At 42.0% G+C, this 24107-nt stretch overlaps 1 protein-coding gene across 4 annotated transcripts in view; it reads left to right on the top strand.

Moving 5' to 3' along the window:
- Positions 1–540: 540 nt before the first annotated feature.
- Positions 541–24107, top strand: part of LOC115165591 (nuclear factor of activated T-cells, cytoplasmic 2) — a 56128-nt gene continuing 32561 nt past the window's right edge. The window contains exons 1-6 of one of the 4 annotated variants that reach the window (XM_029718800.1): positions 541–780; positions 7093–8026; positions 8241–8409; positions 18817–19019; positions 19364–19536; positions 23053–23193. In XM_029718800.1, the coding sequence (XP_029574660.1) occupies positions 723–780; positions 7093–8026; positions 8241–8409; positions 18817–19019; positions 19364–19536; positions 23053–23193 (1678 nt within the window). In that variant the 5' untranslated portion in view covers positions 541–722. Of the gene's footprint in view, positions 781–5957; positions 6453–7092; positions 8027–8240; positions 8410–18816; positions 19020–19363; positions 19537–23052; positions 23194–24107 lie in introns of those variants that run through there. The other 3 variants (XM_029718798.1, XM_029718797.1, XM_029718799.1) reach the window with 3 other exon arrangements.

The following is a 24107-nucleotide window of genomic DNA, read 5'->3' as shown; positions in this document are numbered from 1 at the left end:
ATTCCTCAAAAAGATTACATGTTTGACATGACAAGCAAGCCAACCAAATGCCTCATTTTATTTCCAGCAACATATCCCACAGGTTCAAAACCAGACTGTAATTAAGAGAAAAGCCTATATGACTACTTCTGATTTTTACAACTCAATTAAAAGGTACAAGTTACAGTAACGTGACCATCAACTATTAAAATTGTGTAGCCTAAAACATTTATGTACTGTATATAGTATACGTACTGTTTTCATTTTTTTGCCTCTGTCCTACAGTCATTTTTTCACATCTCTACAATGAAGTTATTGTGTGCCACTGTCTGCAAGAAGCCGCAGAAATGCCTTGGCGCATGAGCCGGAGACGTCATGGATTCCTGAGCGTGGGCTTTGCAGGAAAGCCCTGAGTCTCCGAGAGATGGAGCCGCTCCAGGTTTCCATGGCGAAGTGCATAAACAGGAGGAAACACTGAGGGAATCCCGTTATTTTACAGCATTGGACCATTATAAACACCCAGAGCAGGGAAGGAACCCGCTCTTGATACTCAAGTAATCCTCAGAGCAAGGAAAAGAAGTTCAACTATAGCTTGCTGGAGTCTATTTTAGCTCCATGTTTCTCAATTTATAAACGACTATTGGACGTCTAATACTTCATTTTTGTTTTGCCTTTTACGCGAGTGGATTTCTATTGCTATGATAAGATAATATTTTTTAATTAGATTTTTTACTGTATTCCAAATGTTTAGAGAATCTTGGAGATTGGCACAGTACCACAACATGAGGTCGATGGATCAAGGTATGGATGCCGCGTGCTGAATTGTGATAATCTGGTAATTTATCAACCCTATTGATTTTCGAGTAGCCTAATAGCCTAGTCCTGGACGTCTGTGTATATGTAATTTTACATTGTATATTCGACAAAATAGGGTTTATGGACTCGTTAGTTGTCTAACGTATGTGGTATATCTGGACAGTTAGTGGTTTGGGAAATAACTGACGCCCATGAGTTGATCAGCCTATAGCCTACCACGGCGATTCGCTATTACATGCCCCAAGGACAGCCATTGGGGAACACTATAGCGCCGTGTAAGGTAGGCTACTGTAGTGGATATACGTATTTGTAGTCACATAAATATGACGCTTCAGGTTATAATTCTAATAGTTTACATGTATTACCAGTAGGCTAACATCATACTTAAAATAACATTAATGACTCTATAATGGGCAGTAATGTATCAAAATTCATAATAATACTATAATGGTAAAGATGTATAATAGGCATTGTTAGCTGTTACCTAAAGCCTGTGGGATGGGACATGATTTCATTTGCATTATTAATTGTGAGTTCAGTATGTTGGGGTAAGCTGGGAGTTCACTATGTTGATCTCCTTGGGAGTTCAGTATGATGACCTTCCTTGGGAGTTCAGTATGTTGACCTCCTTGGGAGTTCAGTATGGTGACCTCCTTGGGAGTTCAGTATGTTGAGCTCCTTGGGAGTTCAGTATGATGACCTTCCTTGGGAGTTCAGTATGGTGACCTCCTTGGGAGTTCAGTATGATGACCTTCCTTGGGAGTTCAGTATGGTGACCTCCTTGGGAGTTCAGTATGTTGACCTCCTTGGGATTCAGTATGTTAACCTCCTTGGGAGTTCAGTATGTTGACCTCCTTGGGAGTTCAGTATGATGACCTTCCTTGGGAGTTCAGTATGTTGACCTCCTTGGGAGTTCAGTATGTTGACCTCCTTGGGAGTTCAGTATGTTGACCTCCTTGGGAGTTCAGTATGTTGACCTCCTTGGGAGTTCAGTATGTTGACATCCTTGGGAGTTCAGTATGTTAACCTCCTTGGGAGTTCAGTATGATGACCTTCCTTGGGAGTTCAGTATGGTGACCTCCTTGGAAGTTCAGTATGTTGGCCTCCTTGGGAGTTCAGTATGTTGAGCTCCTTGGGAGTTCAGTATGATGACCTTCCTTGGGAGTTCAGTATGGTGACCTCCTTGGAAGTTCAGTATGATGACCTTCCTTGGGAGTTCAGTATGTTAACCTCCTTGGGAGTTCAGTATGTTGACCTCCTTGGGATTCAGTATGTTAACCTCCTTGGGAGTTCAGTATGTTAACCTCCTTGGGAGTTCAGTATGATGACCTTCCTTGGGAGTTCAGTATGTTAACCTCCTTGGGAGTTCAGTATGTTGACCTCCTTGGGAGTTCAGTATGTTGGCCTCCTTGGGAGTTCAGTATGTTAACCTCCTCCTTGGGAGTTCAGTATGATGACCTTCCTTGGGAGTTCAGTATGTTGACCTCCTTGGGAGTTCAGTATGATGACCTTCCTTGGGAGTTCAGTATGTTGATCTCCTTGGGAGTTCAGTATGTTAACCTCCTCCTTGGGAGTTCAGTGTGTTGGCCTCCTTGGGAGTTCAGTATGTTGGCCTCCTTGGGAGTTCAGTATGTTAACCTCCTCCTTGGGAGTTCAGTATGATGACCTTCCTTGGGAGTTCAGTATGTTGACCTCCTTGGGAGTTCAGTATGATGACCTTCCTTGGGAGTTCAGTATGTTGATCTCCTTGGGAGTTCAGTATGTTAACCTCCTCCTTGGGAGTTCAGTGTGTTGGCCTCCTTGGGAGTTCAGTATGTTGACCTCCTTGGGAGTTCAGTATGTTGGCCTCCTTGGGAGTTCAGTATGTTAACCTCCTCCTTGGGAGTTCAGTATGATGACCTTCCTTGGGAGTTCAGTATGTTGACCTCCTTGGGAGTTCAGTATGATGACCTTCCTTGGGAGTTCAGTATGTTGATCTCCTTGGGAGTTCAGTATGTTAACCTCCTTGGGAGTTCAGTATGTTGACCGTCTTTGGGAGTTCAGTATGTTGACCGTCTTTGGGAGTTCAGTATGATGACAATGCCAAGGCAAGAGACTTTCAGGTAAGGTATGTGTGGCTATTTAACAGTTTGGTTTGGGATTAATAAATGTAACAAATTATAAAAAAATTGTATTTCAGTAATAAGCCATTTCACACATTTTTGCTATCAAGGTATTATTAGGCTGCACCTAATTTTAGCATGGGACTCTTTTTCAGTTATTGTTGCTAGGAGCAATTAGGACTAGGACCCACACATATTTCAGACTTCTGCTGTAAACTTTTACAATATAGCTATTGCGGTATGGTGTTATTACAAGACGTTATTACAATGCTATAACAATGGTTGTACTGTAATAGCTGATACTTTAGGGTTTGCAGGTGTAATAACTACAAATGGTGTTGTTCCACTGTCAGGTTTATCACAAATATTATGTATCCTATTAAAAAACATGTTTAGACACCAAGGAGCGCAGGCTGGGGTTTAAATTACAATAATCTGTCAACTTTCTCTAGCCTGATCCTAGATATGTATGTGCTGTTTAATCAACTCCTATGGTCATTGTCATACCACAGCACAAACAGATCTGGGATCAGCAGTCAGGCTCTCTCAATTCAATGTAAATCAGGGCTCGTATTCATAAAACGTCTCAGAGAAGGAGTGCTGATCTAGGATCAGTTCCCATTGTCCTTGTAATCATATTTATTATAATCTAAAATGCTAAACTGATTCTAGATCAGCACTCCTAATCTGAGATCCTTTATGAATGCGGGCCCTGGTTTTGGGCCACATAATGTTGTTTTTTAGTACGATCTGACTGAGCACATTGCACCCTGGGAGTTGCCATTCCTATGAGCAGTTTGAACAGAGGTACATTCTGTGCTGTTTCATGAGTACAACCCACTAAGTGTCGTCTTGGTTATGTATAGCTGGTGTGGGCCTGTCTACAAGAGGATTCTAATATCCCATAACTCTTTGCATACATTAGGAAGAATTCTAAACAATGGGACCAACGATGCTGGTTAGCAACGACATTGGTCCCATGAATCTGTTTATTTTCAAAAGCTTCCTCATGGAATTATTAGGTTGTCCTGACCTGGGTATCTTCAACCTAGTCTACAGTACTGCCTTCACTCAAAACATGGGCGGTTCAACAAGGGTTCTTCTAAGATCCTCAAAGTCCTTAGAAGAAACTTAGCGTTCTTGGCACGGAAAATGACCCCCAAAAGGTTATTCCAAGAACCCCATAAGAGGTGGGGTTTATCGAGGAACCTCCTTAGTTGGTGGGGGTTCTTGCAGGAACCTAACTGCCCAACTAAAATATTTGATTTTAAATTTGAAAGGACAGCAGGTGCAGGCACTTAACTGAACAATGTAAAGATCTCCTCAATTTAAGGTAAGGTTTGTCCCCTATATGATCTAAATTGATATTGTTTTATGATGATACCATCTATTTTTTCAAATTTTTGCAAATCTTTCTAAAACAGAAAATGGACACAATTCAATGGATATCAATCATCAAAGAGGTAAGAATATGTAGGCTATAAGAATATGTTGAAGGCTAGCTGTATTGGGTGCAGATGACTGAACTGCTCACTTTTGTGTCTGAAGGTATACAGACAAGGAGGCACACAAAGGTATGTCAAGTCGTATTGGTATGTTATGCAGATCACATGTACCATCCTCATCTACATTATGGACAAGGTATGTGTATGTTTACCACAAACACCAACGTATGAATACTGTCATGTGCAGGTTTTGTTAAACATCTTTATAATGACTATTTTTTGGATTCACAGACTTCACCCTCCCTACACCTCTGATGAATATAACAGGAAGCCTGTTCGATCACCATGCACTGCAAAATCATTCTGGCTATGGATACGGAGAACATCAGCACATAGACATCAACACTCCAGAGGATACAGAGAACAACAACACATAGACATCAACACTCCAGAGGATACAGAGAACATCAACACATAGACATCAACACTCCAGAGGATACAGAGAACAACAACACATAGACATCAACACTCCAGAGGATACAGAGAACATCAACACATAGACATCAACACTCCAGAGGATACAGAGAACATCAACACATAGACATCAACACTCCAGAGGATACAGAGAACATCAACACATAGACATCAACACTCCAGAGGATACGGAGAACATCAACACATAGACATCAACACTCCAGAGGATACGGAGAACATCAACACATAGACATCAACACTCCAGAGGATACAGAGAACATCAACACATTAACATCAACACTCCAGAGGATACAGAGAACATCAACACATAGACATCAACACTCCAGAGGATACAGAGAACATCAACACATAGACATCAACACTCCAGAGGATATACCCATAGGGCTCTGCTGGGAGTTTATTTTTTTATTCTGCTATGCCACTAAAATCCTAATAAACACTGACAACTAAAAGATTGTGTTATTGTTATGCGTATTATTATTAATAATAATAAAAGGTTCTTTGAGGATCCATTAAAAGGGGTTCTTTGAAGAACTTATAGGTGTTCCCTCACAGTTTCAATTTGAAGAACCCCGAAAATATACTCCAGGAACCTTTTCTTTTTAGAGTGTTACAAACATTTCCACCTAAACAGTCGAATCCTGAAGCCGTTTCCATTGGATTTACATGTAATGAACCAATGCCAGCTTTAGAAATGCCTTTGTCAAATTTAGTTTATAAAGGGTCTGGTATAAACGTTTATTAGTAATACATTCATTAGAACATAGACCATACCAGTGAACTTATTTTTTGTTGTTGTAATTATTCATAATTTCAATATTTATTGACTCATTGATAAAGCATCTGGGATGATGGGTGAAAATGGATGAAAATGCTCGAATGCTCATCCAGTAAGCCAGTCTAGACATCCTTTCATACTGTAGGCTATATAGGCGACTGTAATTGGGCATATCTTTACAGTTTGTATTACAAGTTACAGTAAGATAGCCCTATATGCCATGCGTAATTGCTTGGTGCCAGACACCCGGGGGCAGCAGCACATCAACTGTACTGCTGATGCAACTCATCACTATGAAGTTCTGCACCTGCAGCTGTTCTGTCAATGATCATAGGGAGGCGTGATCACTCCGCCTTTGACACCTTGCACCGTATTTATTTAGGGCTTCTATATGAAAATAGACACGCCTTATCTCTATATGAGGTTTAGTTTGAAAGAGGAAGTTTAGCTGCTATTACGTTGCACTCGCTGCTCGTTCTTTTCGCAGTTTTTTTTTTACTGAGGCGTCAGTGGCGCATTATCGCTTCAATTGAGCAAGTGAAGATTCTATCATAGCCTATCCACCTCCGTCAAGGCCTCTGACATCGCAAGGCCTTCGTGGATGAAGAGAACAGCCAGAGTAACATCATTGATTATACAAAATATCTGCTTCCTTTAGTTTTTATTATAAGTAGATTGATTCAATAAGACAGATGAGCTCGTTTTACGACAGAAAAGACCCTAGTGAGTTAGGGCTGGAAGAGGAACTGAGTCAAGTAAACTGCCAAGATGAGTTGGAGTTTGATTACCTGTTTGAATATGAACCACCTTGCAACAACTTTCCCGGGGAAGATCAAGGTTTGTCCAATGGCTTGTCAAGTCTCCCGTGCGCTTTTCACCGTTTAGATGCTTATATTACTTTTCAACGTAAAACGTTAAATGCAGTGGCGTCATTGAAAACAAATAAACAGCGATGTGATTTTGACAGAATTTTTTCCCTTCAACTTCTAGTTCTAGTAAACATTACTAAAAGGAAATACATTTTTTCCCACAAAAATGATACAATTGATCCTGCATTTGCTATGCATGTCTGTATACATTGTATAATCATGTCTAGCTTGTTTCAACACACTTTCTAACTGGACAACGTCATCTGTCATTTGTTTTATGTGCATGCTTTAATGTTTACAAATATTCTAACAGTCCCAAGGGGCCCCATTTGATGATGTGAATAGTTTCCACGACTAAACCTTTTGTTTTCTATAATTGTTGATCAAAGGGATTGAATAAAAATGATTGACAACATTATTATTTGAAATGGTTGTTTGTTGAATTCAAAGAACATACAATTTCTGTTTGTGGCTCTCATGTGTATTGCAAACATGGATCCAAAGTTTTGTAAGATGTGTGATTTCTGAGAAAATGTAATATCTTCAGTAATTTGATATTATATTTTCTTCTGATCATTTCTCTTCCTTGTTCCCTACCTACCTCTCAGTAGATGAGCCAAATCTCTCCTCACAGAGAGTCCTCAGTGCTGCATCCCATCTGGCCTACCCCCTGGAGGAGACTTCCCCCTACAACATCAAGTGCAGCGAGCACAACCCAGAGAGCCTTTCTGGTTATGAACACCTGGAGGCTAAAAACTACCTGGACCACACCAGGCCTGGGGGTATCGCCCTGAGCCCCAGGATCGAGATCACCCCGTCACGTGAGCTCTACAGCCATGGACGAGACTCCCTTCAGAACCACCCTCTGAACATCAGTCCCCGGCCCACTCTGACCGTCCCGGGCCACGACAGCCTGGTATACCGCGAGCCCCAGTGCCTGAGCCCAGCCAGCAGCAACTCCTCCACCAGCTGGCACTCAGAGAGCTATTCCCCCTGGGCCTCCCCTTGCGTGTCCCCAAGTAGTGGCCAGACCGGGGCCGGAGACCTCTGCCCCCGCTTCCAGAACATCCACACCGGCTCCCCCCGCACATCCCCAGGCACTTCCCCCCGCACTGAGGAGGGCTGCCTCGGCCCCCGTTCACCCTCCCCATCCATCAGGCCAGGATCCCGCTCCACCTCGCCACAGGGCAAGCGCACCTACGACATGTACAGGAATCCCAGCCTGGTCACTGGGATCCGTTCCCGCAGTCCCTCCCCACACGGGGGCCACGGGGAGCACTCCCAACAGAACGCAAGTGCCCATTACGGGACCCCCAACAGTATGGCTGAGGCCATGAACGGCTACGGCACCGTCCAGCCTGGTCTGGTCCCCACCAAGGTAGTGAAGACGGCCAACCAGGCATACGCCCTCTACCCAGAGAACCACAGGGAGGTCAACTACCTGGTGTCCTGTGAGCAAGACGTTAAGAGTAAAACTGGGGCGGAGTCCTTCTTTGTGATCCCTCCCATCTGGACCAAGCAGCTGGTCCCCAACCTTTGCAGGTGAATGGTGTAGGAAGCCTGTACTGTATAGGTAAAGGGTGCAGTTAGTAGGCTAGTACTGGAATACTTTCTGCCTAACCAGGGACACACCCATATTATGAATCAGATTTAGTGTCTATTACATTGTATCAGTTATATGACTACATTAGGAGCCACACTTTAGGAAGCCTAATCACAGACAATTAACCCTTTTTCCATCTCTTATTTCCTGTAGCATCCCACTTTCTTCTCTGCCCCCTCTGGAATGGCCTGTCCCCAGCCATACAGACCAGTATGAGCTCCATGTTGACGTGCAGCCCAAGCCTCATCACCGAGCCCACTATGAGACAGAGGGGAGCAGGGGAGCGGTCAAAGCCCCCACTGGAGGTCATCCTGTCGTCCAGGTACGCTGCTGGCTCTGTATCACTCTTAGAAAAGGAGGTGCTTTTGGGAACCTTTTTTGGTTCCATGTAGAACGTTTTCACCCAATGAAGAACCATCAAGAACCCTTTAGGAACCATTTGGTGAAAGGAATCTACAGTACCTTGCAGCAAAAAGTTAAAACATATCCTAGAACCAAAGAGGGACAGGCGAAGGACCCTGTATGGTTCTAGGTAGCCCATTTTAATGTAGGACAGTCTGAATAGGAAGGCCTGTTGCGTGTAATGGTATTTCCTAGTCATCATTACAGCATGTGGTACTACTGCCCCAGGGCCTGGCTTATGAAAATGACTACTGTGTGTTACCGTGTACGTTCTATCTGTCATCCTTTACCTCATCTTTTCTCTCTCTATCTCTCCCTCTATCTCTCCCTCTATCTCTCACTCCTCTCTTTTCTTCCTAGCAGCCTGCCACACTCACTGAAATTAGTTATATCTTGCACTGATATCTTATACATGGCAGCTACTGTATCCTCCCACCAACTCCCATACTTACTACAGTAAAACCTTTCTAGACGTTCCACAGAGATGCTGACCCATGTTGACTCCAATGCTTCCCACCGTTGTCAAGTGGTGAACCATTCTTGATACACACAGGAAACTGTTGAGTGTGAAAAACCCAGCAGCATTACAGTTCTTTAAACACTCAAACTGGTGCACCTGGCACCTACTACCATACCCCATTCAAAGGCACTTAAATCTTTTGTCTTGCCCATTCACCCTCTGAATGGCACACATAGACAATCCATGTCTCAATTGTCTCAAGGTTTACAAATCCTTCATTAACCTGGCCCCTCACTTTCATCTACACTGATTTGAAGTGGATTTAACAAGTGACATCAATAAGGGATCATAGCTTTCACCTTGATTCACCTGGTCAGTCTATGTCATGGAAAGAGCAGGTGTTGTTAATATTTTGTACAGTCAGTGTATTTTGTGTTGTGAATTATTTCACACCAAGTATCATGAAAAGATTTGACTTCTTGCTAAAAAACACAGCACTGCGGTACCCCTCACAGCCACATGTTTTGAACCACAAGCAGGTTTCTGTTTATTTGGTCCTTGGTGACCCCTTTACACAATGGTCTCATGACAGTGGTCTCAGGAGACAGGAGTAGTGAACTTTTAGTCAGGCGTTCTCATATGAAAAACAGAAATGTAAGCTGAACTTAAAGTGCAACTGAAGAGAAAATGGCCTTTGTGGCATCGATATTGTTCAGAAACATTTATTCTAGTATCACATTTACTACAAAGTGTAAATAAGAACATTTTGGTCATAAAGTGACATGAATACGTGGTGTTGAACAAAGGTAGCTGAGTCTGACACAGTGAGTAAAATAGTCTACTGCTGCAAATACTAAACAGGCCATTTGAGAAGCCGGTTGCCATGGTTGCAGTGAGTGAGTCAGAACAAGGGGGACTGGGAAAAGTAAAGTGAAGAGAGTTCAGTCTGGGACTGGGAGGGAGTTTGGACGTGCCTAGCCAGCCACATGATTGGATGACACCAGGCACAACTCACTGACCGTGAGAGACAGAAAATAGAAAGTGAGAAATGCTTAATTTCCGCTCGGCCAGGTTCTGACAGTCAACAACCGCAAGGAAGCTTTCATTACGTTGCCGTGGAAACGTTAAAATATGAACTGAAAATTATAGGCCGTGCTTAAAATATACAGACGACCGTCAACATGTGGAAATGTCTTCTATTAAAGAGCGTCTGAACGCACTGATTCCACATGTATTTTTCTGTTGCTCACTAAGAAAACAATATATTTGTCTTGGGGTGTAGTTTGGTGTCAGTTACTGATGTTTGTCCCCCATGAGACACCATAGGAACAAAGCCAGTATCACTTCCTCAAAATAGTCAGAATGAATCTAAGATAACTCAATAAATCTGTCATTAATTGAGACGTTTTTGTAGAGGAGGTTTAGTAGCACAATTTTACATCTAGCTAAGGTGTCTGATGCAGTATTTATCAAGTTAAATGTGAGATATGTTGTCTTAGGTACAGTGCATTTGGAAAATTATTCAGACCTCTTGACTTTTTCCACATTTTGTTACGTTACTGCCTTATTCTAAAATCACTCTGCACACAATACCCCATAATGACATAGCAAAAACTGTTTTTTGAAATGTTTGCAAATTTATTAAAATTAAATATCATATTTACATAAGTATTCAGACCCTTTACTCAGTACTTTGGCAGCATTACAGCCTTGAGTCTTCTTGGGTATGGTGCTACATGCTTGGCACACTTGTATTTGGGGAGTTTCTCCTATTCTTCTCTGCAGATCCTCTCAAGCTATGTCGGGTTGGATGGAGAGTGTTGCTGCACAGCTATTTTTGGGTCTCTCCAGGCATGTTTGATCGGGTTCATGTCCGGGCTCTGGCTGGGTCACTCAAGGACATTCAGAGACTTGTCCCGAAGCTAAGACAACGCAGGATTGGCTGTGTGCTTAGGGTCGTTGTCCTGTTGGAAGGTGAACCTTCGCCCCAGTCTGAAGTCGCGAGCGCTCTGGAGCAGGTTTTCATCTAGGATCTCTGTATTTTTCTCCGTTAATCTTTCCATCGATCCTAACTAGTCTCCCAGTCACTGAAAAACATCCCCACAGCATGATGCTGCCACCACCATGCTTCACCGTAGGGTTGGTGCCAGGTTTCCTCCAGACGTGACACTTGGCATTCAGGCCCAAGAGTTCAATCTTGGTTTCATCAGACCAGAGAATCTTGTTTCTCAAGGTATGACAGTCCTTTAGGTTCCTTTTGTCACACTCCAAGCTGTCATGTTCCTTTTACTGAGGAGTGGCTTCCATCTGACCACTACCATAAAGGCCTGATTGGTGGAGTGCTGCAGAGATGGTTGTCCTTCTGGAAGGTTCTCCCATCTCCACAGAGGAACTCTGGAGCTCTGTCAGAGTGACCATCGGGTTCTTGGTCACCTCCATGACCAAGGTCCTTTTCCCCGATTGCTCTGTTTGGCCAGGCAGCCAGCTGTAGGAAGAGTCTTGGTGGTTCCAAACTTCTTTCATTTAAGAATTATGGAGGTCACTATGTTCTTGGGGACTTTCAATGCTGCAGAAATGTTTTGGTACCCTGCCCCAGATCTGTGCCTCAATACAATCCTGTCTTGGCGCTCTACTGACAATTCCATGAACCTCATGGCTTGCTTTTTGCTCTGACATGCATTGTCATCTGTAGCACCTTATATAGACAGGTGTGTGCCTTTCCCAATCATGTCCAATCAATTGAATTTAACACAGGTGGACTCCAAGTTATAGAAACATCTCAAGGATGATCAATGGAAACAGGATGCACCTGAGCTCAATTTCGAGTCTCATAGCAAAGGGTCTGAACACTTATGTAAATGTCAATTGCAAAAATTTGCAAACTTTTCTAAAAACCTGTCTTCACTTTGTTATTATGGGGTATTGTTTGTAGATTGATGAGGGAAAAAAATATTTAATCCATTTTAGAATAAAGCTGTTAATAAAGTCTGATCCGCTGCGCTGCTGGGCAGTCTGTCTCACTGTCTGTGTGTTCTGCTGTAGGATTGGATAGAGTGCAATCGCTGCAGATGTGTATCCCGTGTTAGTGGGCAAGTGAGCATTGTTGAAATCAAAACCAAACTCAAGTCATGATGAACTCGTTTACAAAACTCAGTTTTGAACGAGACTGACTGACCAAAATTATCCTAGTTACACTTTGTAGTCAATTTTGACACTCAAATAACTTTCTGAACAAATATCGATACCACATAGGCCATTTTCTCTCAGGGAAGTTGTTTCTTGCCAGTTGTGCTTTAAGTTCAGCTTACATTGAACATGTAAAGAAGTGCTGCTAACTCTATACAGCATGTATAAATTGTGTCAAAAGGTAACAAAACGTTACATTTTTGCTTTTCATTTTTTTCATATGAGTATGCCTGACTAAAATCTCATCACTCCTGTCTCCTGAAACACTGTCATGAGACCAGTGTGTGAAGGGGCCACCAATCCATGTGAAAGCTATGATCCCTTAATGATGTCACTTGTTAAATCCACTTCAATCAGTGTAGATCAGTGGTTCACAAACTTTTTATAGTCCCGTACCCATTCAAATATTTAACCTCCAGCTGCGTACCCCCTCTGCGCTGACCCTGGTGCTAGTCTCAAATGTTGCTTTTTGCCGTCATTGTAAGCCTGCCACACACACTATACGATACATTTATTAAACATAAGAATGAGTGTGAGGTTTTTATCACAACCCGGCTCGTGGGAAGTGACAAAGAGCTCTTATAGGACCAGGGCACTAATAATCATAATAATCATAATAATCAATCATTTTTCTCTTTATTTAGCCATCTTACATGTAAAACCTTATTTGTTCATCAAAAATTGTGAATAACTCTCCACAGGTTAATGAGGATGGTGGGCTTGAAAGGATGCACATAACTCTGCATTGTTGGTTGTATTGGAGAGTCTGTCTTAAATCATTTTCCATACACAGTCTGTGCCTGTATTTAGTTTTCATGCTATTGAGGACCGAGAATCCACTCTCACATAGGTATGTTGCTGCAAAGGGCATCAGTGTCTTAACAGCGCGATTTGCCAAGGCAAGAAACTCTGAGCGCAGCCCTATTCGGAAATCTGGCTGTGGCTTATGATTAAATAAAATTTTCACAGAACCGCTTGTTGCAATTTAGATGAGGCTCTCTTGTTCAGATATCGATAAGTGGACTGGAGGCAGGGCATGAAAGGGATAACGAATCCAGTTGTTTGTGTCATCCGTTTCGGGAAACTACCTGCGTAATTGCTCACTCAGGTGCTTCGCTATATCACGTTTGACATTGTCCGTAAGCTTGAGCTCATTTGTACACAAATCACAGAATGATGGAAAGACCTGTGTGTTGTCCTGGTTAATACAGAAAGAAAAGAGCTCCAACTTCTTCATCATAGCCTTAATTTTGTCCCGCACATTGAATGTAGTTGTGGAGAGTCCATGTATCCTAGATTCAGATCATTCAGGCGAGGAAAAAACATCATCCAGATAGTCTTGTGAGAAACTCGTCATCATGCAAGCGGTCAGACAAGTGAAAATTATGGTCAGTAAAGAAAACTTTAAGCTCGTCTCTCAATTCCAAAAAACGTGTCAATACTTTGCCCCTTGATAACCAGTGAACTCCTGTATGTGTTAAGTGTTACATGGTCACTGCCCATATCATTGCATAATGCAGAAAATACACGAGAGTTCAGGGGCCTTGCTTTAACAAAGTTAACCATACCAACACATCTTGGCCACCAAAGTCCATTTGATGTCACAAAGCTGTCCAGTACTTAAAAAATATTCTCTCCTGGTTTCCAGTGGTTTGCAAAAGAGGATGTCTTCTTTAATTGACCCCCCATAAACATAACAGACATATACCAGGAGCCTTGCCAGGCCCGCCAAGTCTGACTCATCCAGCTGTAATGCATAGAATTCACTGGCTTGTATGCGAAGCAGTAATTGTTTCAAAACATCTCCTGCCATGTCACTGATGCGTCGTGAAGCAGTGTTGTTTGATGGAGTCATTGTCTGTATAATTTTTTTTTTGCCTTTTCCCCCAGCATTGTCCCAGCCATATCTGCGGCAGCAAGAAGAGTAAAGTCCTCCACAATAGTATGGGGCTTGCCTTTCCTAGCCACTCGGTAGCTCACCATATAAGATGCTTCTAGCCCCTTCTTATTAATGGTATCTGTTGCTTTAATACATGTCTTACTTCTCGAAAGTTCTTTATTCTCGTTCAAAACACTCCCGTGGCTTATCTTTTGAAATTGTCATGTTTCTCAATGTCTGCGCAAGAGTGAAGGTTTCCCACGGAGAGTAATGGTTAATGTGATTGGATGTTAATTATTTGTCTAGGCTACCTGTATTTGACATTGTGTTTACCTGTATTTAACATTGTGTTGTTATTTCGCTGAACACTAGATGGTTCAATTTTATTTTTGGCAGTGAAACAAGGCTACTCAGGCGAGAAAAAAATCTCACACAAATCTATAGCCCCATTTGTAAATATAAATGGACTGTTTGAAAATGTGAAGAAATTCAAAATTCTATATTTCTTTTCATGTGAATCACATTTTTATTTGGCGTACCCCTGACGGCGTTACGCGTACCCCAGTTTAGGAATACCTGGTGTAGATGAAAGGGAGGAGACAGGTTAAATAAGCTTGTTTAAGCCTTGAGACATGGATTGTGTATTTACTGATTTATAGGGGACAATGCACATAAATCAACGTCAATATTACAATAATGCAAAATTCATGTAAATGTGCCGGGGTTAGCCAAAAGCTAATTTGCACTGTAGTTCCCAGGCAGCTAAGGACAATTACAAGGCCACAATACACATACTCACTAAAACAATACAAAATACAAATACATTACATCCAATAATATAGCATTCTGTGTGTGCCATTTAGAAGGTGAATGGGCAAGACAAAAGATTTAAGTGCCTTTGAACTGGGTATGGTAGTAGGTGCACCAGTTTTAGTGTCGAGCTGCAACACTGCTAGTTTTTTCATGCTCAATAGTTTCCGACACCTTGTAGAGTCAATGCCCCGATGAATTGAGGTTGTTCTGAGGGCAAAAGGGGGTGCAACTTAGTATTAGGAATGTTTTGTACACTCAGTGTGTGTATATGTATGTATATATATATATATATACATACATACATACACACACACACACACACACACACACACACACACACACACACACACACACACACACACACACACACACACACACACACACACATGCGCGCACACACACAGATGCAGATTAGTGGAGAGACCAGCAACTACCTTGGAAGGAAGCATGCAAAAACCACAAAGCGTGAACTTGCAACTAAAAGTATCTGTCTAAAAAGTCATGAGCTTGACACTGTTTGTGCGTGTGTGTGAGACAGAGACGTAGGGGGTTTAGTGGTGTTGCAAGCAGACTTTATTTAGCTCAATATTGTCGACAACTAGGCCTACAGCTTATTTACAATTTTATGTAATGACTTTGATAAACATTTATGATTAGGAGTTTGTCACGGTTGTCGTAGGAAGGAGCGGACCAAAGTGCAGCTTGTGTCGTTCCATATTTTATTTTCACTGTGAAACTTTGCAATACATACACAATAAACTGAACGAACAAAACGTGACGCAGAGTAGAAAAATGTACTAACTCAGAAACAATCTCCCACAAACCCAGGTGAAAAAACCCCCTACTTAAGTATGATCTCCAATTAGAGACAACGAGGACCAGCTGCCTCGAATTGGAGATCATCCCAAACAAAACCCAACATAGAAATACAATACTAGAACGTAACAAAATAGAAAAAATAAACTACAAAACCCCCCGGTCACACCCTGACCTACTCTACCATAGAAAATAACAGCTTTCTATGGTCAGGACGTGACAGAGTTTTACATCATGTTATAAACATGTATTTTCTATGTGGCCTCCTCCAATTCACCAGATCTCTCCACTGTATAGAAACTTGAGAAGTACTGGAATGAACGTAGACCTTGCCTTCTTTCTTTTGTCTTGAAAGTGTCCGTGGAACATTGGCTCATGGGGTAAAGCTAAGGCTTTGGCAGTCTAATTTTCTCATCTAACAAGTATTCCAGTGAATCATAGTTATTCCTACGTAGCTCTTTTGAATTCCATTTACTTTAGGATAAACAGAAACCATCCTCCGACGGGGCCGTCAAATTTATTTTTGAATTTAAAGTTCAAGCTCATTTACTATTAGCTATACAATTAGCCGCTACACATTAATCCTTAAGAGATTATTAACGCACCCATGCATCAATCTAAGTAAGATAATAAAAAAATACCAATTCCGTCAGTTTAAGCTAGAGATATCCGCCTATGTCGGCCTTCTGCATCTGCGGTGGAAGGTGGCAGAGCTACAGCGGTGTTTGTCAGACCATGACAAAAAGAAAATCGGTCTTCTCACGAAAACATTTGTAGTGTCCGAATGGTTGTCACCACTCTATGGAAAGGGGAGACTCTCACAAACATGATGGTGTTCTCTGTTTTGCTCTACGACCCCCATCAGTGTCACAGGACTTGTCTGAAGGTAACCCAAACAAACTAATGGAAGTATGAAGGTAATTCTGTGGCAACAAAAATAAGGGGTTAAATTTGTGTCCAAAAAAAGCACAAATATTTACTGAGTTTTCTTATCTCCTAGATATAGGACAAACACTTAAAAACCGTATTCCTTATGATACATTTATTGACTGTATTTTTGCCATTTGTGAATGTGTTATTACTACAATAGTCCATAGAATAGCATTTAAAGGTCAAATTCTATATTTTATCAAATAAGATTTATGTCACGACTTCCACCGAAGTCGTTTCCTCTCCTTGTTCGGGCGGCGTTCGGCGGTCGGCGTCACCGGTCTTCTAGCCATCGTCGATCCACTTTTTAATTTTCTATTTGTTTTGTCTTGTTTTCCTTCACACCTGGTTTCCATTTCCCTCATTATTTGTTGTGTATTTAACCCTCTGTTCCCCCCATGTCTTTGTGTGGGATTGTTTGTTGTAAGTGCTTGTGCACTTGTTTACTGGTGCGCGTCGGGTTGTTTGTACCGATATTCTGTTGAAATTTTATGCCTTTGGTTTTTGGATTAAACTGCTCCGGCTACTACCTAGTTCTGCTCTCCTGCGTCTGACTTCCCTGCCACCAGTTACGCACCCCTTTACAATTTACATTAACTCAGCACTGGGATTAAAACTCTAATTTAATACATACTGGGGGATCTGTTAGCAGAAAAAGTATTTTGTTAACAAAAGGTAAACATATATGTTTGCTTTGTAGAACTATTAAAAAAAAGTTTTATAGCAAATTTCCTGCAATTCATCACATTTTCATCACCGGTCAATATCAAATCAAACTTTATTTGTCACATGCGCTGAATACAAGAAGTGTAGACTTTACCGTGAAATGCTTACTTACAAGCACTTAACCAAGAGTGCAGTTCAAGAAGAGTTAAGAAAATATTGACCAAATAGACTGAAGTAAAAAAGAATAATAAAAAGTAACACAATAACAATAACGAGGCTATATACATGCGGTACCGAGTCAGTGTACAGGTTAGTTGAGGTAATTTGTACATGTAGGTAGGGGTGAAGTGACTATGCATAGATAATAAACAGCGAGTAGAAGCAGTGTACAAAACAAATGGGGAGGGGGGGTCAATGTAAATAGTCCGGTGGCGATTTTATTAATTGTTCAGCAGTCTTATGGCTTGGGGGTAGAAGCTGTTGAGGAGCCTTTTGGTCCTAGACTTGGTGCTCCAGTACTGCTTGCCGTGCAGTAGCAGAGAAAACAGTCTATAACTTGGGTGACTGGAATCTCTGACAATTTTATGGGCTTTCGTCTGACACCGCCTATTATATAGGTTCTGGATGGCAGGAAGCTTGGCCCCAGTGATGTACTGGGCCGTACACACTACCCTCTGTAGCACCTTACGTTCAGATGCCGAGCAGTTGCCATACTAGGCGGTGATTTAACCGGTCAGGATGCTCTCGATGGTGCAGCTGTAGAACCTTTTGAGGATCTGAGGACCCATGCCAAATCTTTTCAGTCTCCTGGGGGGGAAAAGGTTTTATTGTGCCCTCTTCATGACTGTCTTGGTGTGTTTGGACCATGATAGTTCGTTGGTGATGTGGACACCAATGAACTTGAAACTCTCGACCCGCTCCACTACAGCCCCCTCTTGACCCGCGCCGTTAATGGGAGCATGTTCGGGCCCGCCTTTTCCTATAGTCCACGATCATCTCCTTTGTCTTGCTTACATAATATGATATCTGAGTGAGAGTGACTAACAAAATCAGTGGGGGCCGGTCGGTAATTCGGCCATGATTTCTACAAGTGTAGAAAGCTGGCTAGACTAATTTAGACGAATTTACCAATCAAAATTATTTGAACTGACATGGGCTAATTGAGGGACTGTCAGCATGTATCAAGACAAACTGCTGCAACAAAGTTTTGAAATTGCACCTTGTGTATTCTACTATTCTGACTCTCAACAGTAAATTGAGACGACTGAATGCTAATGTCGAGGACTGGAAAATACTAATGTTTCCAGCAGTGTGTGTGTCTACCAGGGTGTAAGCTTTATGTTCAGCCTAAACTGTTAGCAGCAAAAAATACATATAGTTATTGGCAAAATAATGAGAAAAAACAATCATTATATAAATTCAACTATGTAATAAACACAGTGTTTGTGCAGTGTATATAAGGAGTGAAAAAGAACAGGTAGAGTAGAAATGTTCTTTACATTTTAAAATGACACATTATAAAAAGTGTGAACATCTTGTCTTTGTTTTATTGGAGTTTCCTCTGGTGTTTCTTCCAGTTGCATGGCTACAGGGGTAAGGAGCCCCTAGGCCTTCAGATCTTCATCGGGACTGCAGACGACAGGATCCTGAAGCCTCACGCCTTCTACCAGGTCCACCGCATCACGGGCAAGACGGTCACCACCACCAGCTACGAGAAGATCATCAACTCCACCAAAGTCCTGGAGATCCCTCTGGAGCCCAAGAACAACATGAAAGCTATGTGAGAGTAGCTAGAGTAGTGACACATGCCATACACCACCCGTACAGAGCAGTGTCCTTTGCAGAACTGGGTTCAAATAGTATTTGTTTTCTTCTAATCTTTTTGAGCATTTTTACTCAGCCTGTCTCCAGTGCCACAAGATGGGCATGATGGATTTGCACTGATAAAACTATTCTATTGGTTCCATTGTGCCAGGCAAGCTCAATCAAGGATTTGAATGAAAAATAACAAACTAATTGAACACAGGTCTGATGTAATTAGCCATATCGGTTGTAATCATAATGCAACATTTGTGTACCGGTACAGGATTTACTGTAGATCTCATATTGGTGTGTTTCTCACAGAATCGACTGTGCTGGGATCCTGAAGCTCAGGAATGCTGACATTGAGCTAAGGAAGGGCGAGACGGACATCGGACGGAAGAACACTCGTGTGCGTCTAGTGTTCCGTGTCCACATACCCCAACCCAATGGGCAACACATCTCACTGCAAGTTTCCTCCCATCCAATCGAGTGCTGTAAGTACTATAAATTCAACACATTTTTTATTTTTTTATTTCACCTTTATTTAACCAGGTAAGCTAGTTGAGAACAAGTTCTCATTTACAACTGCGACCTGGCCAAGATAAAGCAGTGCAACACAAACAACAACACAGAGTTCCACATGGAATAAACAAGGGTACAGTCAATAACACAATACAAAAAAAAGAAAGTCTATATACAGAGTGTGCAAATGGCGTGAGGAGGTAAGGCAATAAATAGGCCATAGTAGCGAAGTAATTATAATTTAGCAAATTAACACTGGAGTGATAGATGAGCAGATGATGATGTGCAAGTAGAAATACTGATGTGCCAAAGAGCAGAAAGTAAATAAAAACAATATTGGAATGAGGTAAGTAGATTGGGTGGGCTATTTACAGATGGGCTATGTACAGCTGCAGTGATCGGTTAGCTGCTCGGTTAGTGAGGGAAATGTAAGTCTCCAGCATACAGGTCGCAGTGGTGGGTGGTATAAGGGGCTTTGGTAACAAAACGGATGGCACTGTGATAGACTGCATCCAGTTTGCTGAGTAGAGTATTGGAAGCTATTTTGTAGATGACATCGCTGAAGTTGAGGATCGGTAGGATAGTCAGTTTTACTAGGGTAAGTTTGGCGGCGTGAGTGAAGGAGGCTTTCTTGTGAAATAGAAATCCAATTCTAGATTTGATTTTGGATTGGAGATTTGTAATATGAGTCTGGAAGGAGAGTTTACAGTCTAGCCAGACACCTAGGTATTTGTAGTTGTCCACATATGCTAGGTCAGAACCGTCCAGAGTAGTGATGCTAGTCGGGCGGCCGGGTGCGGGCAGCGAACGGTTGAAAAGCATGCATTTGGTTTTACTAGCGTTTAAGAGCAGTTGGAGGACACGGAAGGAGTGTTGTATGGCATTGAAGCTCATTTGGAGGTTAGTTAACACAGTGTCCAGAGAAGGGCCATGTCATTCTATGTGTCATAAACCTATGATTGTATGATTTTATGTATAATTCTGTCTATGCCTTCTATAGATGTGTCCTAAAGGTTGGTTTAGCATGTGCATGTATGTTGATTTTACACAGTGCAGTATATTTCCAGTTATGTTTCTTCTTGCCTGTTTTCATTGGACTGACATTAACCAGAGGTAACACACATAGTAAGCGGGACTATATTTAAATGAGCTGGGAGTAGTACTGATGGTCCAGGCTCACAAAGCCTCTTATGATTAGGCTTGACAGCCTTTTTATTTGCACTGACTCTATGCACACTCAAGGGACTCTATACACACACACACACACACACACACACACACACACACACAGCTGCTACTCTCTTTATTATCTACATTTACGTCATTTAGCAGACGCTCTTATCCAGAGCAACTTACAGTAGTGAATGCATACATTTCATACATTTTTTTTTTTTTTTTCTGTGCTGGCCCCCCGTGGGAATCGGTACCGGTATATAGCCTCATTACTGTTTTGTTGTTACTATTAATTTTTATTTTTTACCAATTTTTCTTACTTTTGAACTCTGCATTGTTGGGAAAGGGCTTGTATAAGTAGGCATTTCACATTAATGTCTAAACCTTTTGGGTGGCAGGTAGCATAGTGGTTAGGAGCGTTGGGTAGTTAAGCGATTTGGGCCATTAACTGAAAGGTTGCTGGTTCGAATCCCTGAGCAGTCAAGGCAGTTAACCCCCAAAAACTGCTCCCTGGGTGCCTTATGATGTTGATTAAGGAAGCACCAGCAGCGGTCTGATTCAGAGGGGTTGGGTTAAATGCAGAAAACACATTTTGGTTGAACGCATTCATTTGTTCAACTGACTAGGTATCACCTTGTTGTATTTGGCGCATGTGACAATTTGGCGCATGTGACAAATTTGATTTGGTTCTCTCAACCCTCAAAAGTGTGTGTGTGTTTTTATGATTATGTAGTGCTGGCATCACCGAACCCCCCCAAAAATCAGGTGCAAAGTTGTATTTGCACAATCGTACTATAACACCCCCAGCATATCTGTCAAAATGGCCGATAAGCAAGCAAAACTGTCCGTCGGTGATGTGGATGAAGAGACTAGCCTCCAGGTATCATCCTCAGTGTACTCACAGCCTCAGAATTTCAGTAATTAAGGCAGGACGATGACAATAAGCTTGAGGAAGTAACTACACCGTTCATGTGTACTAAATGTTTTCAAATTTTAATTGCCACACAGACTACTCTAGAAGTAAACATGAAACAGCTAAAGCGAGGGCAACTGCCCTTCTCATTCATTACAAGTGATTAATTTGGTCCCTTTGTAACTCAAGCATGCTACCTGGCATGAATCAACTTCAGACTGCTGACAGTTGATCCAAAGGAATAAGGTCAGTCACTATAGATAGCAAGAGAAGTGCTGAGTCATTTAATGCTGTAACGTAATGGTTCCCCAACCCTGGATGCCTCCCTATGGGGCCCGAGAGTGGCGCAGCAGTCTAAGGCACTGCATCTCAGTGCAAGAGGTGTCACTAAAGTCCCTGGTTCGAATCAAGGCTGTATCACATCTGGCTGTGATTGGGAGTCCCATAGGGCGGCTCACAATTGGCCCAGTGTCGTCCGGATTTGACCAGGATAGGCTGTCATTGTAAATAAGAATTTGTTCTTAGCTGACTTTCTTGGTTAAATAAATATTACAAAAAGAATGACTAGATCCAAAATTCCCATTCAAGTTGATGGGTTTATGCACAGGTAACCATATTGAATGTACCCATGAGTGTTCCAGTTGAATTGCCATAGTCTGAGGAGCTTTTCCCATTCTAGTAATTATATTTCTATGGCTGCCTCTATTCTATTTCTATGGCTGTCTCTGTGGCCGTAGCTTCCTGATTAAGCTATCAGTCCAGGAAACCTACCGTTCCAGGAGAGAATACACTACAGTAGCCGTTCATTGTCTACTTCACATACAGGTCACAGGGTTTGTTGAACATATGCCAACATGCGCTCCATTGCGTAATGATGATAGTGTTGGAGAGGTCCATCCTCCATATTCCTTCTTCCTCCTCCCCTCTGCCCCTTTCTGTACTGTAGGTTACTGCACACTGTCATTTGTTTCCACTAGACAGAGTCCCACTTCCATGATGTGCTCTGTGTGTCCAGGCCTCTAGCGTGTAGCCGCAATTTACATTACAACCTTCATTCATATCCTCCCACTGCACTAAATGTACTGCACTGTACCAAGTCATTGGCCTATATTAATGTTTACACAAATCTAATATTTGAAATACACAATGAGGAAGTATGGTTTTGAAATGTGTCGGTACAAGCATCATTCATTGAAATCTGTCAACAATTACCTTGAGTTCAAAGCAAATATCAACCTGAGATCAAACTGACCTACCACAGAGTGTGTAATGTCAAGTCATAATAATACCATGCTCCGTCTGCTGTCCTGCAGCCCAGCGGCCAGTTCTCTACCCACTACGCCAACATGACCTGTCAGTACCACAGAATGTGTAACGTCATGTTCTCTCTTCCATCCCACAGCCCAGCGGTCGGCCCATGAGCTACCAATGGTGGAGAAACAAGACATGGAAAGCTGCTCTGTCCTGGGAGGTCAGCAGATGATCTTGACTGGACAGAACTTCAGCTCTGACTCCAAAGTCATCTTTATGGAAAAAACCCATGGTGAGTATTCAGCCAACACCTCTGGGGGAGGGAGGAAAAGATAATGGCATGGTCCAAATGCTGTATGATGTGCCGCCTCATCTATTTCAAATGTTCTGGTTATTTTGATCCAGGAAAATGTTTGGCAGTATTCTTCTAACAGTTGCCAGATTCTGTTGCAAAAAACCTTTTGCATTATGTGCCAGAAGGGTTGCAAAAGTATTTACCCTCATAAACCAGCCATGATAATCAGACTTACAGTTATTACCCATGCTTTTAACACCACAGTCATTTATTATTACTTTACTCTCTTGCAGGGTTGGGGTCAATTCCATTTAATTCAGGAAGTAAACCCAATTCCAATTTAACATTTTCCAAATTGAAAAGCATTGAACAGAATTGGAATATCAGTGTACTTCCTGAATTGACTGGAATTGAAATGGAATTGACCCCATCCCTGCTCTCATTTTGTTCATGCCTTCACAAATTCAGCTACACAGTTTTAAAACGCACTTCCCCAGCACCACTTTGAAACTATTGTATAGCTAATGCCATGCTTCGTTTAACCTATGAATAGTTTGCATGATCCATCAGATAAGGCAGAAGCCTCACTCTCCTGTGCCCTCTCCTCCCCGCTTGTTATTTATGTGTTATGTTATCTTTATGCTGTTTATTTTGTTGTGCATGGAATAGGACCTCTGTTGCATGTTGTACACACACCTGTAGACAAGCTTCAAATACCTCAGTACATTAGGAAAATAATTGCTTGTGACATCACAGTACCAGAATTATATTACTGCATTATTGGTCTGCTCAATCCAGTGTTAGTTAGGTCTTGTGACAACTATTTAAAGCTCTTAACTTGTACAACGGAATGGCAGAATCACCATTACAAAACAGATGGTGTCAGATATTGCTGTATGAATCAATGTGAC

Source organism: Salmo trutta, chromosome 28 (genome assembly GCF_901001165.1).
Source record: "Salmo trutta chromosome 28, fSalTru1.1, whole genome shotgun sequence".
Classification (NCBI taxonomy): domain Eukaryota; kingdom Metazoa; phylum Chordata; class Actinopteri; order Salmoniformes; family Salmonidae; genus Salmo; species Salmo trutta.
The sequence above is the reverse complement of the archived record's forward strand: the minus strand, read 5'-3'. Positions and strand labels throughout refer to the sequence as shown.